Genomic DNA, 18,574 nt, shown 5'->3' with positions numbered 1-18,574 from the left:
TAATGGAATAAAATATTAAAATATTGAAGAAAGACATGATCCCTCACATTGAAAAAGCACATTGAGTGCCAAGTAGAATAAGAATAAATCCATACCTAGACACATTTCGGTAAAAAAGTGTGTTTTGCACTACAAAAGGGAAGCTATTTAGAGCTAAAGGTAAAATTTTAAGAAAATAGATCACCTACAAAGAAATGACAATGAATTGAAAGCAGATTCCAGAAAAAAGATAGCATAATATCTTCAGTGTACAAAGAGAAAATAGCTCAAAATATAGTTATATTCCTAGGTAAGTTGACAGGCAGAGTACATGGAAGTGTCGGAAAATTGGTGAGAAGAAAAATTTTTAAAGGAAAATTGCTGTGAAACAATCACTGATTCTAACCTTTAAAATAATTGAAAAAGTTAAACAAGTAACAGTAAGTATATGTAGTGAAAAAAGTATATGACAATGGAATTACAATTAGAACAAGTGTATAGTATGAATTTATAAATTATGCTAAATAAATGTAAGCATATTTTAAAATGGCTAACAATTGGATAAAAATTTAGATTGGAATATATATTACTAGATGCTTGGCAATCAAAACATTATTTTTAATTAATTAACTTATTTTATTGAAGTATAGTTGATTTGCAATACTGTGTTAATTTCTTCTGTACAGTGAAGTGAGTCAGTTATATATATATATGTATATTTCTTTTTTCTTTTTCATATTCTTTTCTGTTATGGTTTATCACAGGATATTTAATATAGTTCCCTATGCTATACAGTAGGATCTTGTTGTTTATCCATTCTATATATAATAGTTTACATCTGCTAATCCCAAACTTCCAGTCTATCCGTTGCCCCCACCCCCCTTGGCAACCACAAGTCTGTTCTCCATGTCTGTGAGTCTGTTTCTGTGAAACATTATTTTAATGGAGTTGTTTAGTTCCCTGTTTCTAGAGTGAGAACATACACAAAATACATAGGGATGATGATAATCAGATTAACCGTGTTATTAAAAAGTTGCTTTTGCATACATTTAGGATTTTATGCTGTTTTTCTATTCAAGTAAACGGAGAGTATACAAAGACTAGTTTGCCTAGAAGCCTCCCTTTCTGTTAAAAAAAATTCAGCTTTTTACTGTCTTTTCAGGATGCTAACCTTTAGATTTTAGCATGAAGGAAGAACCCAATTTGATAATGCCAACATCTAGTTACCCTGTTGTGCTTTACAGAATGTTCTGTCTCTGATGGGTTTGTTATCTGTGGGCACAGTTGAAGAAGGGAGACACGATGACAAATGGGCCTTTGTTCTTGATATAAAAGGCTAGAAACAACCAAATATCCAATTGTAATTGCTTCTTTTCAGGTGAATGTGAAATTATGCCATGCTTATCTTATGAATTAGTGAGAAGAGGATTGGAAATAGTTGATGAAAAATTTTACACAATCTCAAATATTAACTTTTACCATAATTCATTCAGATGCTTTTGTTTTTTTCAAATGTTATAGCCCTTGCCATTCAGTTAGTCCTTAGCAATTATAGAATTGTCAATAATTTCAATGTAATTGATATTTAAGTGTTAACTACTAATGATATAATGCTTCAAAACAGCAACAAAAATTAATCCTTTTTAGTTACTACCAACTTGGGTCATAATTGAACCAGTGACTTAGAGGTTACTAAATAGTCTCATAAAATTCTTTCCAAATACTTGGGTGACCCAGTGCCCAATATATGCATTTGATATTTTCATTTCACATAGTTACACTAGTTGAACATAACATTTCCCTAGATGCCTTTAAAGTTGAAGAGTTGAGGAGGAAACAGTATGGAACATGAACTCTCAGCCCTGTGTTGAATGATGCAATGTAATTAAAACTTCATTCAGAAGAGATTAGATTGAGTAGGTTTCACTACAAATGAGTGAAAAAGCTGATCTACTTTATGAAAATAAATGAAAAATTGCAGCCTTAATTCCTGTTTTTAGACAAGCTGTCTAAAGACAAGCTGTCAGTAATGAAACATAAGATTACATTTAATAAGTTTACTCACTACTTACACAGCAAAACCTTACTTTGCAATAAAAAGTTATTACTGTTTATATACCACTGACATTCATTTATGAAACTGATCATTTCAACCAGTCAACTGTGAAAATAAATGTAGGTCTTAAAACATGCAATGGTTAGTTAATTTAATGTAAATTGGACACTTAGAGCATCAGAAGGCATCACATTTCTAATTCTAAACAATCATGAAAATAATGTGTATTTATTGTTCAGAAAATTGAAATGGCATGAATGATTCTTATCATTTTATTCAGAAAACAGCAAAACAATTAGAGTATAAATGATCTCGCACACTGTCTCTTGATTGCTTCTACTTCTCTGGGAATTCATTGAATTCTCCTTTCCCTTTAGGGAACTCTCCCTTTTGTTCTTAAACTGCTAGGTAGAGTTAACAGTTGTATTCAGTATACATGATTTTTTTTTTTTTTTCTGCTAAGGAATATTAAGTTGTATTCACTGCAGCACATTTATCTGAAGCTGTGCATAACCAAAATGTTTGAACCTCCCACGTGAATTCAAAGGACACTGATTATGCTAAGATGGTGATGAAGAGCAGGATCACTCTGTAGTGGAGTGAATGCTGCATAGCTGGATGGGTGGCTGGAACATGAGCAGGATTTTCTTTCTGGTTTCTGCCCTTACTACAGTCCAAACTACCCTAAGGGTGGAATGACCATATATAATGTATCATCTAAGCCAAGAGGCTTTTGAGAGTGAAGGTGGGCAACATTATTAATAACTGGAAAATCAGCAGGAAGCCAGGACTGTCCTAGGCAATCCTGAATGTATAGCTACACTTCCTAAATGGAGCAGTTAACTTTAGAGGAGTGCTCATTGCTGGCGCTTATCACTGATGGAATAGAGGAGTTGTCATTCTGAATGTTCATCTTGTATTTTTAAAATTACTTTCAGTCATTCCATAAATATTTGAGAACCTGTTTAAAGCAGGGAACTCTGGGTGCTAAGTACAATGCAAATAAGTAGGGAACTTAGTTTGTCCCAATGGTTAAAATCTAAGAGTTTAAACTCTGTAAAGATGTAAAAGACACTAGTTATAGAAACAAAATGTTAAATGAGACCAATTGCTTTAGGGCTTCAAAGTGTAAGTTGAGATCGCTGTAGGTTGTCAGGCCTAGGAATTGCCCAGGCAGATGCTGGAACTTGTACAGGGCCTTGACATAGATAGAATTCAGATACATGGAGAAGGAAGCTGAGAAGATATTTTAGGAGAAGAGAACAATTTGGAGAATGAGTCATGTTCATAAGGAAGTAAATCAATTAAGTTGGTTTGTGGCTGGGAGTGGGAGAAAGACATAAAAAAAAATTAGTGTCAAATTCTATGAACCTGTCAAAGGATAGAATAAAGAGTTTGAACTTGATCCTGTTTGGAAACGGAGTCCTCCTGAATGTGTGGGGACAAGTCAATGATACAAAAAAAAAGATGTACCTTAGAAGGAATCATTTGGCAGTGCTGTGCTGGGTTAATTGGAGTTTGAAGAGAAGAGAAACTGAGGAACAGAGACCTGTTAGAGTGCTTGCCTAGTGGGGTATAAGGGGTAGCAGTAGAAATGCAAGGAAAGGAAGCACCATGAGGGAGGTAGGATGGCAGAACTTGGCGATTGATTGAATGTGGGAAACCTCAGAGGGTCTGAGGGAGAAAACCAGAAGATTCCAGATGGAGCTGATTTGGGAGGCAGGAACTCAAGTTTCATTTTAGACTTGTTGAGTTTCAATTGATGGTTGGATAATTCAAGTGAATATGTTTAGCCATCAGTTGGAGACAGACCAGAACAGCAAAGCAATATGCTTCTTCTATGCTTTATTTGAAAATATGTGCACTTTCCAATAACTGTTCATTCTTCCAAACAGTTCTGCAAATTATTATTAAACTATAATCAAAACACTACATTGGTGAAAGAAGCTAGGAAGCATACTATGACTAAAAATGATCTAGAATTTAGTGAAATTATATTCTAGTCATGTCTCTGCCTCGAACTATGAGATCTAAGGTAAGTCACCTTACTTCTCATTATATCTGGACCAGTTTCCTCATCTGGACAATGAAGTGATTAGACCAAAGTCTCTTCTAGCTCCAGCGTGCCTTGATTCCAAAATGGGGAGAGGGGCTCTCATAGTCATGCCTTTCTTGGTCCTGCTAATTTGGAACATGATGCTAGTATTAGTTTTCTATTGCTGCTGTAACAAATTTCTATAATCTTGGAGTCTTAACAACAAAATTTATTATCTTATAGTTTAGTAGGTCAGAAATCCAATATGAGTCTTATTGAGCTCAAATCAAAGTGTCAACAGGACTACATTCCTTTCTGGAGACTCCAGGGGAGAATCCATTTTCTTACTCTTTCCTGCTTTTAGAGGCTACCCACATTCCTTGGCTCATGATCTCCTTCCTCCATACTCAAAGTCAGCATTGGCAGATCTAGTTCTTCTCAGACCCCATGACTTGGACCTTCTCTTCTGCCTCCCTCTTGCACTTTTAATGATCCTTGTGATGAAATTGGGTCCAGCTGGATAATTCAGGCTAACCTCCCAATCTCAAGATCCTTAAGTTAAAAAAAAAAAAAAATCCTTATGTCAATCACACCTGCAAAGTGTGATTAACTTTTTCCATGTAAGGTAACATATGTAGTCACAGGACCTAGACATCTTTGGGGAGCCTTTATCCTGCCTACCATTATAACATTTTTTGAGAAAACAGGAAACCATCTATCACTTATTTCCTATTCCTTGTGCTTCATGTAATATTGAAACCTTATCCAAAGCTTTACTTTATACTGTATGATATAAATATATATTTTGATAATTTTTGACTTCTCAAAGTTTAAAATATGGTAGTGATTATCACTTAGGAATATTTTAAAAACATCTCTCAATTCCACTATTCAACAAATATAAAATTTAGTAAACATGCATATTCAAACTTAAAGCACAAGACTACTTTTCCATAAAATAGCGAGAGGATTATAATCATATGTTTATTTGTTTCAGGAAATAATGCATTTCACTGTGAAGAGTAAAGAGTGAAACTTAGACTTTATATAGCATTTCACATTTTAAAGCTTTTGGTAAAAAGATATAAAAGCATGTCTAATGATAGACCAACTCCTTTGCCTCTTCTCTGACTTTGGCTTGACAGAAAGGGTCTTTTAGTGTTTCAATTTCTAACTGTAAACAATGACCAAAGCAGTAATTATCTTTAACAGAGTTGTGAGGTTTTATTAATTGAGGTTTCTGAAGACATGTCTACTATAAGAGTATGTATTGTAATTCCTTTGTAAAAGCTTATTTCAAATGAACATATTTTATACTGGTAGAAATATATGTTATACTGGATGATGCCACAAATGGAAATAGAAACTTAAATGGGTATCAAGAGATAAGGTATTAGAGACGTTCTTTTCTCATATAACATTATTGTGTTTGATGACTCTAGATGGAAAACTATGTCACCAAGGAATTATGATGAGTCCATTTTTCTTAGTAAAATTTCCAGGAAACAATTAATAACCATGAGAGATAGTGTATCAGAAATAGTAATTATTAAGTTAGAGAATAATCACATGCAAAGTTTCCTATTCAATACAAAGCTGATAATGGCCTTTGGTAAAATATGTTCCCAGCCAACATCATTCTCAATGGTGAAAAACTGTAATCATTTCCTCTAAGATCAGAAACAAGACAAGGCTGCCCACTCTCACCACTATTATTCAACAGAGCTTTGGAAGTTTTAGCCATGGCAATAAGAGAAGAAAAAGAAATAAAAGGAATCCAAATCAGAAAAAAAGAAGTAAAACTGTCACTGTTTGCAGATGGCATGATACCATACGCAGAGATTCCTAAAGTTTCTACCAGAAAACTAATAAGACTAATCAATGAATTTGATAAAGTAGCAGGATACAATATTACTGCACAGAAATCTCATGCATTCCTATACACTAATGACGAAAAATCTGAAAGAGAAATTAAGGAAACACTCCCATTTACCATTGCAACAAGAAGAATAAAATATCTGGGAATAAACCTACCTAAGGAGGCAAAAGACCTGTATGCAGAAAACTATAAGGCACTGATGAAAGAAATTGAAGATGATACAAACAGATGGAGAGATATACCATGTTCTTGGATTGGAAGAATCAACATTGTGAAAATGACTACACTACCCAAAGCATTCTACAGATTCAGTGCAATCCCTATCAAACTACCAATGGCATTTTCCACAGAACTAGATAAAAACATTTCACAATTTGTATGGAAACAAAAAAGACCCTGAATAGCCAAAGCAATCTTGAGAAAGAAAAACGGACCTGGAGGAATCAGGCTCACAGACTTCAGACTATACTGCAAAGCTACAGTAATCAAGACAGTATGGTATTGGCACAAAAACAGAAATATAGATCAATGGAACAGGATAGAAAACCCAGAGATAAACCCACACACATATGGTCACCTTATCTTTGACAAAGGAGGCAAGCATATACAGTGGAGAAATGACAGCCTCTTCAATAGGTGGTGCTGGGAAAACTGGACAGCTACATGTAAAAGAATGAAATTAGAACATTCCCTAACATCATATATAAATATAATCTCAAAATGGATTAAAGACCTAAATGTAAGACCAGACATTACAAAACTCATAGAGGAAAACATAGGCAGAACACTCTATGACATAAATCACAGCAAGAACCTTTTTGACCCACCTCCTAGAGAAACGGAAATAAAAACAAAAATAAACAAATGGGAGCTAATGAAACTTAAAAGCTTTTGCACAGCAAAGGAAACCTTAAACAAGACGAAAAGACAACCCTCAGAATGGGAGAAAATATTTGCAAATTAAGCAACTGACAAAGGATTAATCTCCAAAATTTACAAGCAGCCCATGTATCTCAATATCAGAAAAACAAACAACCCAATCCAAAAATGGGCAGAAGACCTAGACATTTCTCCAAAGAAGATATACAGATTGCCAACAAACACATGAAAGGATGCTCAGCATCACTAATCATTAGAGAAACGCAAATCAAAACTACCATGAGGTATCATCTCACACCGGTCAGAATGGCCATCATCAAAAAAATCTACAAACAATAAATGCTGTAGAGGGTGTGGAGAAAAGGGAACCCTCTTGCACTGTTGATGGGAATGTAAATTGATACAGCCACTATGGAGAACAGTATGGAGGTTCCTTAAAAAACTAAAAATAGAGCTACCATACGACCCAGCAATCCCACTATTGGGCATATACCCTGAGAAAACGATAATTCAAAAAGAGTCATGTACCACAATGTTCATTGCAGCACTATTTACAATCGCCAGGATATGGAAGCAACCTAAGTGTCCATCAACAGATGAATGGATAAAGAAATTGAGCACATATATACAATGGAGTATTACTCAGCTATAAAAAGAAATGAAATTGAATTATTTGTAGTGAGGTGGATGGACCTAGAGTCTGTCATACAGAGTGAAGTAAGTCAGAAAGAGAAAAACAGGTACAATATGCTAACACATATATATGGAATCTAAAAAAAAAAAAAAGAAAAAAATGGTTCTGAAGAACCTAGGGGCAGGACAGGAATAAAGACACAGTTGTAGAGAATGAACTTGAGGACATGGGGAGGGGGAAGGGTAAGCTGGGACGAAGTGAGAGAGTAGCATTGACATATATACGCTACCAAATGTAAAATAGATAGCTAGTGGGAAGCAGCTGCATAGCACTGAGAATTCAGCTTGGTACTTTGTGACCACCTAGAGGAGTGGGATAGGGAGGGTGGGAGAGAGGTGCAAGAGGGTGGAGATATGGGGATATATGTATACATGTAGCTGATTCATTTGTTGTACAGCAGGAACTAACACAACATTGTAAAGCAATTATACTCCAATAAAGATGTTTCAAAAAATATTAATGTAACTGGTGAGTGACTACTTGAAGCAGTCAAAATGTTTGAACCTATACATAGATCACCATGAATGTGACAACTATAAATACAGATTGGTACCACAAATTAAAAAAAAAATTTAATACAACATTGTATTCTAATTAACTAAACAATAATACCCCCAAGTAGGGGAATGAGGGACACAGATATTTTGCATTCCTGCTTGCAACAAGAGCCAAAGGAAACTCTGCCCATGCAATTTCTTAATGACCCAAGGGAAAATAGCTAAAACCACAGTGGAAATAGAAAATGCCTTTAATAATTTCTATTATAAACTTTTCACCTCATGGAGAAACTGGACAAAGCAAATGTGATAGCTGTATGGCCACGTTTACTTCCTTGGTGTATGTTTGTCTTTTACCGCCTCTGTCCTAGTTTCTTAAACAGAAGTTGAGTGAAGTTCATGTAGCATGGTTTATTTTTATAGCCCTTTAGTTCTAGATGAGATGTATTACAGTAGTGGACAAGAATAGCTTGTTGGATGAGAGGGTTATCTTCTATGTATACGGAAAGGGAAAAGGCCACATTTAGGTTTTGGCTTTTGTCACTAGCTCTTCAAGCACAGTTTTAACATTAAGCCATTATAATCTAATTAATCAATATGATCTTATATAAAGTAGATCTGAAATATTATACATAATGTGTCTATCATTGGACAACTACTTATGAATTCTTTTTGTCCCTGGACTAATATATTTATTGTTGATATCCCATGACTCAACATTTTATGATCCATTTACTGTTTATACTGTATTTTTTCCCCAGTTACAAAATGCACATTCTTGAATTACTGCTCTCATAGTTCACCTTTTCTAAATGTCCTTTTGTACCTTTGCCAGGTAGCCACATCCTGGACATCCCTCAACATCTTGTTCACCATTTTGTTATATTGTAAAGTCTTGCTTAATATGCAGTCTTTGGTGGTATCTCCTTTCTCTGTACTCATATAGAACCTATCATTGTGTTGAGCCTTATGTTTCTAGTTATTTTTTGTGTTTATGTCTTATCTTTCCAACTAGATGCTGAAAGATTCTTAGAGGCAGGAATTGTTTGTTATATATCTTTGTATCTTTGCCACTTTGTCTAAAGGGGTGCAGGTTTTTGGTTGCTTGTAATTTTTCAGAACTCTTGGTTGCAAGTTAAAGAAACCGAACACTAATTCAAGTAATGAAGAAGGTCCAGGGATGGGTTTGGCTGAATATTTAGTCATGCTGGATCAGGTATCCAAATTTTTCATCAAGAATTTGTCCTCTTGCTTTCCTTTGTCTTGGCTTTGCTCTCAGGTGAGAGCTCCCTAAAATATGCCTTCTGGTTGTAGAGGAAGAGCTTCCTTCTCTCAGTAGATTCAGGGAAAGCTTTGGGGCTGATGATTATTGGTTTTATTGGACTGTTCTGGTTCATGTGCTCTGCCTGAGTTACATGGCTATGTCTTGAGACGGGGGGTGGGAACAGTTGTCCTCTCACTTTCATGACATTTGCACTTAAATTGGAGAATGGGTAGTTCCTTAAAGGAAAAGGTGGGATTTTGTGCTGGCAGATGGGAAATGGATGCTGACAGGCAAAAACAAGATGCCCATTGGGAATTTCAGTAAATGTTTCCTGGGTGATCACGTAAACTTCTAGGAAAGAAGTCAAATTTGTAGAGATTCCATTTTTTCACCTTCATCCAAATACTTATTGTTAGAATAGTGCTGTGTATTCTCTGAGCCCTTCATAGTCACTGTTGGAGGTGGATGTAAATGTGATATGATGTATGACTTTGGCTCCCCATTGATTTATCACCAGAGCTGAAAGGTTATTACTCTCTCAAGGATGTATTAATAACTATGCTTAGGTGCTTGAACCTTTGAATAGGCCCTCAAAGTTCTTTTGTAGAAGAGTGAACAGAACAGTAATGAAATCTCTCACTGTGGATTGTGATGATGATAGCCCAGTGGGTTATGATAAAACTAAGTAGCATTATCAACAAATTAAGCTGTGACTCTGTTTTGGATTCTCTCTCTGAGAGCTATGTTGTTTATAAACAACTTCAAAAGTTGTTTATAAAACATATAAATGGTAAGCTTTGAGGATGCCATTGTTTCAAATATAGTGGTCAGGACATGTACACTAAGTTGGCTGACAGGGTTTTTGACTGCCTTTTTTTTGTACATTGAGAAGTTAAGATCAGAGATATTTTAAGTACAAAAACTTGTCATATATTGGTCAACTTGCCTGAAACCCAGCCAGTGAAGATCTTAATGAACATTGCAGACAATGAACAGAGTATTAGGAAGATTAATTTCCATGAGAAATGGATGCTAGACAGGTAAAACTGAGATGTCTACTGAGGTGTTCAATTAGTCTCTGCCGATTGATCAACTTAACATCCCTGTAGATCAGAATCAGGTTTGTGTGGATTCTGTATCGTTTTTCACCTTCATCCCAAACACTTTATAGCTAGACAATGTAATAATATCTTTGGATAAAAGTGTAGATAATCTTTTATCATTGAATTTTGTTTAGTGTTGCGTATGCCCTTCTTAGCTAGTTAAGTTTGTTTATTTGTGTGTGGGAAAAGAGCAAATCAAGCATAAATAGTTTAGTGTGTTCTTTAGAAATTAATGTTCTGAAATCTCTGAGATAGTTAATATTTATTTTATTCAAAAATATTTATTGAGTACTGCCTTAATTTTATTTTTAATCTTTACTTTTTAGAACTGGAAAATAAGCAGAAATCTACAGCTGGTACCACTTCGAATATTAATTTGTTCTTACAAATGTTTTAATCAACGTGACCCTAATCTCTTTGGAATTGCTCAAGTGTAGAGCAGGTAAGAAGCTCATTTAGAGCCTCACATGACTTGCCCCATCAGCTCTGCACAGTCAGATTATTCCCTACTTAGGATACCATGCTCTTCTCTTTGTCAATACATTGAGTAAAGGAAGAAAAATAATTTAATTGTGAAGGTCCCAATTTAAGCACTACAGTCTACCTTTAGATTGTTTAGACTCTAAGTGTGCTGTTTCTTCTTTGACTTAAAAACAAAATAAAAAATGGAAAACTAAAGATCAATGTGGCAAATGAGTATTATTTTCTTCTGTCATTTTATGAATACCACCCTCCTTTTCTAAATAGTATTAAGGACTTTGATGGGGACAAGTGTTTATTTTATGCCTGTTTTGCAAATGAAAAAAAATCACTTTTTAGTGCTAGATAGTTCAACTATATTTGTATGATTTCATTTGAGCTCTTATTTTCTAAGTGGCACTAACATCATTTTTTTCTTTCTTTTATTAAGGTAACATTAGTTTATAACATTAAGTTTCATGTATACAACATTATATTTCAGCTTCTGTATACACTACTGTGTGCTCACCACCAAAAGTTTAGTTTCCATCCATTGCCATACAGTTAACCTGCTTTACCCATTTCACCCTCCTCCACCCCACTTCCCTTCTGGTAATCACTAATATGTTCTCTGTATCTGTGTGTTTGTTTTTGTTTTGCTTGTTTTATTTTATTATGGTTTGTTTTATATTCCACATGTGAGTGAAATCATATGGTATTTGTCTTTCTCTGACTTATTTCACTTAGCATAATATGCTCAAGGTCCATCATTGTTGTAGCAAATGGCAAGATTACATCTTATATTTTATGACTGAGTAGTGTATATATATATATATATATATATATGGGTCACATCTTCTTTATCCATTCATCCATTTTTGGGCACTTAGGTTGTTCCCATAACTTTGCTATTGTAAATAATTCTGCAGTGAACATAGGGGGCATATATCTTTTCAAACCAGTGTTTTTATATTCTTCAGATGAATACCCAGAAGTAGAAGAGCTGGATCATGTAATAGTTCTATTTGTAATTAAAAAAAAAAAATTGTTGGGGTATAATTGATTTACAATGTTCTGTTAGTTTCAGGTATACAGCAAAGTGAATCTGTTATACATAGACATATATCCACTCTTTTTTAAATTCTTTTCCCCATAAGCCATTACAGAGTACTGAGTAGAGTTCCCTGTGCTATACAGCAGGTCCTTATTAGTTATCTATTGTATATATATGCCATTTGTAGCAACATGGATGGACCTAGAGATTCTCATACTGAATGAAGTAAGTCAGACAGCGAAAGACAAATATCATATGATATCACTTATATGTGGAATCTCAAAAAAGGCTACAAATGAGCTTATCTACAAAACCAAAGTAGAGTTACAGATGTAGAAAATAAACTTATGGTTACTGGGGAGTAAGAGGCAGAGGGAGGAATAAATTGGAAGATTGGGTTTGACACATATATATTTTTAATTTTTTGAGGAACCTCCATACTGTTTTCCATAGCAGCTGCACCAATTTACATTCCCACCAATGGTGCATGGGGGTTCCCTTTTGTCCACATCATTGCCAACACTTGTTTCTTGCCTTTTTGATAATATCCATTCTAATGGGTGGGAGGTGGTATCTCATTGTGGTTTTGATTTTCATTTCCCTAATAATTAGTGACGTTGAACATCTTTTCATGTGCCTGTTGGTCATCTGTACGTCTTCTTTGGAAAAATGTCTATTCAGATCCTCTGTCCATTTTAAATCAGGCTTTTTGTTGTTTTATGAGTTCTTTATATATTTTGGATATTAACGCCTTATTTGATATATAATTTGCAAATATCTTCTCCCATTTGGAGGTTGTCTTTTCATTGTGTTTATGGTTTCTTTTGCTGTGCAAAAGTTTTGAGTGTGATGTAGTCCTTTTTATTTTCGCTTTTTTTTCCTTTGCCTGAAGAGACATATCCAGAAAGATGTTGCTAAGACCAGTGTCAAAGAGTGTGCTGCCTATGTTTTCTTCTAAGATTTTTATGGTTTCAGGTTTTACATTAAAGTCTTAATGTTTATTTTTGTGTATGATGTAAGATAGTGGTCTAGTTTCATTTTTTGTATGTGGCTGTCCAGTTTTCCCAACACCATTTATTGAAAAAACTATCCTTTCTCCATTGTATGTTCTTTGCTCCTTTGTTGTAAATTAACTGTCCATTTATGTGTGAGTTTATTTCTGAACTCTCAATTCTGTTCCACTGATCTGTGTATATGTTTTTCTGTCAATACCATGATGTTTTATTTTCACTTTGTAGTATAATATGAAATCAGGTGTGTCATACCACCATCTTCTTTTTCCTAAGGGACACTAACGTCTTATTGACTAAGATAAAACCTTCATTCCACTTAAAAATGAGTAGAAGCTGAAAACCCAGGCTTGGTTACTCCTAACATCACTTTGTTCTTGTTTTTAAAGCTTTAAAAATTGTTTTCCACAAGAGAAACTGACAGAAACCAGGGAAGTAGTGCTGGGATGAGAATTTGACTCCTTTTCTCTGAAGGATGACAGAAAACTAGGGGAAAAATTATGAAAATATGTATACAATTTGCATAGACCAGTAGTTTTTGGAAGTGTGGTTCTGTCCAGCAGCATCCACATCACTTGAGAACTCGTTAGAAGTGCAGATTATCTGTCCCCACCCCAGACCACGGAATCAGAAACTGGGAGTATGGCCCAGCAGTCTGTGGTGGAACAGCTCCTCCAGGTAATTTTGATGCACACTCTTATTTGAGAACCCCAGGGACAGATTAAGATAAATTTGCTGTGGGTTCAGAAAAGCAAGAAATTTAATTATAATTTATTTTTAAACCCCACTAGAAACATGTTTCTTCATGTAACTATTTGGTGGTTATTCTTGTGGAAAGCTGAGTGATTTCTCATCTTACATATATTTTATTACCATGTTACCTTCCTAACTAGGCCCTTTTTTAGTTCACTTCAGGAAATACTCCTTCATGTGCTAGGGTTGCCTCTGGCATACCTGGGAAGCTAAATCAATGGAGCACAGCTGAGAGGCTATCAATTCCAAAGAAATCAAGGGTCAGTCCCCACTGAGACAGAGTCAGGGCCTCGAGGTAAATTTCTAAAGGCTCCATTAACCAAGAATGCATTTTAAACAAAAATAAAAAACAAGGTACAAATGAAAGTCATAGGAGCTCACTTAAAAGTGAGTTACAGGAATAAACTGTATGTTTATTGAGGGAAAACTACTGAGAAAATTGATTTTGATTAGGGAAATATTTTTATACAACCTATGTTGTTGAAAAGAGTGTTTTGTTTACCATTTAAATCTCATGACTTCAGCTGCAATTTATGTGCTGTCTTGGTTCTGGGGAGAAAACTGTATTCATTTTTCTATGTACTCATTTATTCAGCAAATATTTCAGGTACTCTTGAAGTTCAGGGGACATGAAGAGACTCTTGACTCTCTGCCTCCACATTTTCACCCCGTCCTCTTCATGTCTCAAGGCACCGAGACTTAGTTTCTGCCCTATTCCAAAACTGGTATTTCAGAGGTCATCAGTGACTTCCTACCAATCCAGCTGCTCCTTATCTGGCTGTTCTTCTCTGTAGGTTTGGGCTCGATTGACCATCTTCTGCCTCTTGGAACTGTATGCCTTAGGATCGTTCTTTATTTCTCTGATGGCCTCTTCCTCATACCTTTAACTGAATTCTCTTCTATACCTTCATTCAAAAACAAGGGTTCTATGAGATTACTCTACTTAGTCCCATTTTATTCTCTCTTAGCACTTTTTCTTTACCTGAAGGAACTCACCTACTCTTATCAGTTTCATTTAGCTTCATTTATCACACCTAGGTGGGTAGCTGCTAAATCTCTTTCTTCATTTTTAACCCATGTTTCCAAGCTCTTCAATTTCAACATATCTAAAATAGAATTGATTCTCTTCTTCACAAATTATTTATTCATGTATTAGGCGAATATTTATTGAGGGGTTACTGTCTACCAGGCACTGTTTTCTGTTCTAAAGATATAGCAATGAACAAAACTGACAGGGTCTCTGATTTCAGAAAGCTTATGTTCTGATGGGGTGGGGGAGGCAAACAATAAAACCAGAAAAATAATATGGTGATATGTACTTTGAAGAGAAGTAAAATAAGATTCGAGAGATAGAGAAATTATGAGAATACTTTTTATACAGGGTAGTCTGTGTCTGATAAAGTAATATTTGATAAAAAATCTGAAACAAGTGAGGGAATGAATTCTGTGGGTATAATGAATAGGAATCAATTGAGTGTTTGAAAGACATAAAGTTCAGGATGATGCTAGAAAGCACCAAATAACTGAATGTGTGCTAAAGAGAAAGCATGACTCTGAGGTCAGGAGATTTAGTGTTGCTGGATGCATGGTCATGCATCAAGTGTCACCATGGGAACTAGACTGGGAAGGTTGCATCTGCTTCTGCCCTGTGGGACGACCCTGTGTTCTGAATCATTATTTTATTAAATCAGAAATTAATCTTACTCCACATGAATGTGGGTGTCTCTATGCATGTGAGTTTGTGGTCTCTTCTTGCCAATCTATAATACTTTTGAAACATTGTTGGAATGTGAAACACTGCAAAATATTTTTATTTTCTAACAATTACAACCAACCTTTATTTATTCAAGTGAAGTTGAAGCAATTGGAGCATTAACTTTTCGTGAATTTTTTGGATTTAATATTTTTCTTTTTTTCTCTTCTGTGGGTACTCTCTGGAATTTTTTTGGTTCACTCACATTTGCCTTATAAAGACATAGGAGAGCTCTTGGAGGAAGACGTGGTCACCACGGCAGCAGAGCCTCAGGCCACCCACTCATGCTCCTGACTCACTGCTCTTCGCCCTAGCTGAGGAACAAGTCAGTCAGGAAGCCGTGCCGCAGCCATGGCTTTACAGATACCGGAAAGACTTCCGTGGAGCCAGAGGTGGCGATTCACCGGATTAGAATCACCCTCACCAGCCGCAACGTGAAGTCTTTGGAGAAGGTATGTGCTGAACTGATCAGACACGCTAAGGAACAGAATCTCAAAGTGAAAGGACCGTTCGGATGCCTACTAAGACTCTGAGAATAACTACAAGGAAAACTCCTTGTGGTGAAGGTTCTAAGACTTGGGATCATTTCCAGATAAGGATCCACGAGCGACTCATTGACCTGCACAGTCCTTCTGAGATTTTCAAGCAGATCACGTCCATCAATATTGAGCCAGGAGTCGAGGTCGAAATCACCACTGCAGATGCTTAAATCAACATTTTTAATAAATCGATAATCAGTTGTTAAAAAAAAGAGTAAAAACTCAAGTCTCTTTTACTGTTATACATTGTTATCATCTGTGTTGTGGGGAAGTAGTTTCAAAGAGAAAAATATATATTTTAGGATTAGTAATAATTCAAGAATAATCTCTGATTATTAACATTTCTGTGTTTCCTTTGTTTACATAATCCAAGACAGATTTTCTCTATGTAATTACCCAAGAGCTCTAACAAGTTTTCAGAATGATGTTAGTTGAATCCAGTGGGTAAAGAATCAGTAGATCTTGGGACTTCCCTGGTGGCACAGTGGTTAAGAATCCACCTGCCAGTGCAGGGCACATGGATTTGATCCCTTGTCCGGGAAGATCCCACATGCCACAGAGCAACTAAGCCTCTGCGCCACAACTACTGAGCCTGCACTCTAGAGCCGGGGAGCCTAGAGCCCGTGCTCCGCAGCAAGAGAGGCCACTGCAATGAGAAGCATGTGCACCACAACGAAGAGTGGTGCCCGCTCGCCACAACTAGAGAAAGCCCATGCAGCAATGAAGACCCAATGCAGCCAAAATTAAATAAATAAATAAATTTATTCTTTAAAAAATCAATAGATCTAGGTAAAGTACTGATAATTGTTTTTCTATAATCGAAGGAATAAGCCATTAAGGATATTTGCTTTTTTTGAAATTTATGTTGAAAAACATTGTTTTCTTTTATACTATCATATTTGTTAATGGAGATTACTGAGAAAATTTTAAATGAAGGTAGATTTAATTTTCTTTTGCTGAATAAAGCTTCTAAAATCTCTAAAATAAACACTTGGAACCTTCATTGGCATTTTTTCATAAAATAGCTCTTTGCATGATCCTTGTTGTGTAGGTTATTTTCTAGACTGCAGCTGTGAGATAATAAATGGCTGGAAGTCTCCTGCACTTGCTAAAGAATTGTTTTGCTTCTTGGCACAGAGAAAGTCCCTGTGCAGATTTTCTGCACACTTGATGCTGGAACTTTGGGAGCCTTCTTGTAGGCCACAGGGCTACATATCTCATGAAGGCTATTGGAGCTATTGGAGTTCAAGAGGGCCCTTGAGACCTAAACCAGCCCTGGCACACCAGGATTAAGGAGGAGACTTTTAAATAATTCTCATCCCACTCAGTGGGTGTCCTGAGGGTCCAGAGAAGTCCCCTATGGTGGAAGGGAGTCCAGGACATGTGCCCTGTTTCTAGGTACAGCATTGGAGTGAGTGAAGATGGCTAATAGGACAACACTATAAGTAAACATGGGGGTTGGTGGTGGATCAGTGAGCTACAAAAGCTAAAAGAGCAAAGCTGCTTAGAAAGCAGGATTTTAGATTCTGTGTCTTTATTCCTGCCCTGCCACTAGGTTCAACAGTACCATTTTTTTAGATTACATATATATGTGTTAGCATACGGTATTTGTTTTTCTCTTTCTGAAACTTCACTCTGTATGACAGTCTCTAGACCCATCTACCTCACTACAAATAACTCAATTTCATTCCTTTTTATGGCTGAGTAATATTCCATTGTATATATGTGTCACATCTTCTTTATCCATTCATCTGTCGATGGACATTTAGGTGCTTCCATGTCCTGGCTATTGTAAATAGTGCTACAATGAACATTGTGGTACATGTATCCTTTTGAATTATGGTTTTCTCAGGGTATATGCCCAGTAGTGGGATTGCTGGGTCATATGGTAGTTCCAATTTTAGTTTTTTAAGGAACATGCATACTGTTCTCCATAGTGGCTGTATCAATTTACATTCCCACCAACATTGCAAGAGGGTTCGCTTTTCTCCACACCCTCTCCACCATTTATTGTTGGTAGATTTTTTGATGATGGCCATTCTGACCAGTGTGAGGTGATACCTCATTGTGGTTTTGATTTGCGTTTCTCTAATGATTAGTGATGCCAAGCATCTTTTCATGTGTTTGCTGGCAATCTGTATCTTCTTTAGAAAAATGTCTATTTAGGTCTTCTGCCAATTTTTGGATTGGGTTATTTGTCTTTTTTAATATTGAGCTGCATGAGCTGTTTGTATATTTGAACATTAATCTTTGTCCATTGATTCCATTGCAAATATTTTCTCCCATTCTGAGGGTTATATTTTCATCTTGTTTATGGTTTCCTTTGCTGTGCAAAAGATTTTAAGTTTCATTAAGTCCCATTTGTTTATTTATTTTTTTTAATTTCCATTACTCTAGGAAGTGGGTCAAAAAAGATCTTGCTGTGATTTATGTCATAGAGTGTTCTGCCTATGTTTTCCTCTAAGAGTTTTATATTTTATAGTGTCTGGCCTTACATTTAGGTCTTTAATCCATTTTGAGTTTATTTTTGTGTATGGTGTTAGGGAGTGTTCTAATTTCATTATTTTACATGTAGCTGTCCAGTTTTCCCAGCACCACTTATTGAAGAGGCTATCTTTTC

General features: G+C 35.8%; 1 protein-coding gene and 1 pseudogene across 1 annotated transcript in view; both read left to right on the top strand.

The window, feature by feature from the left end:
* LRRC69 (leucine rich repeat containing 69) overlaps positions 1-10,823 on the top strand; it is a 98,095-nt gene extending 87,272 nt beyond the window's left edge. Inside the window, 1 exon segment of the mRNA XM_036830628.1 lies at positions 10,713-10,823. Within this exon segment, the coding sequence (XP_036686523.1) occupies positions 10,713-10,823 (111 nt within the window).
* Positions 10,824-13,551: 2,728 nt separating this feature from the next.
* On the top strand, positions 13,552-16,124 carry LOC118883341 (annotated as a pseudogene).
* Positions 16,125-18,574: the final 2,450 nt, after the last annotated feature.

This window comes from Balaenoptera musculus, chromosome 17, assembly GCF_009873245.2.
Source record: "Balaenoptera musculus isolate JJ_BM4_2016_0621 chromosome 17, mBalMus1.pri.v3, whole genome shotgun sequence".
Classification (NCBI taxonomy): Eukaryota; Metazoa; Chordata; class Mammalia; order Artiodactyla; family Balaenopteridae; genus Balaenoptera; species Balaenoptera musculus.
Note: the sequence above shows the minus strand (reverse complement) of the source record. Positions and strands in the feature narration are given on the sequence as shown.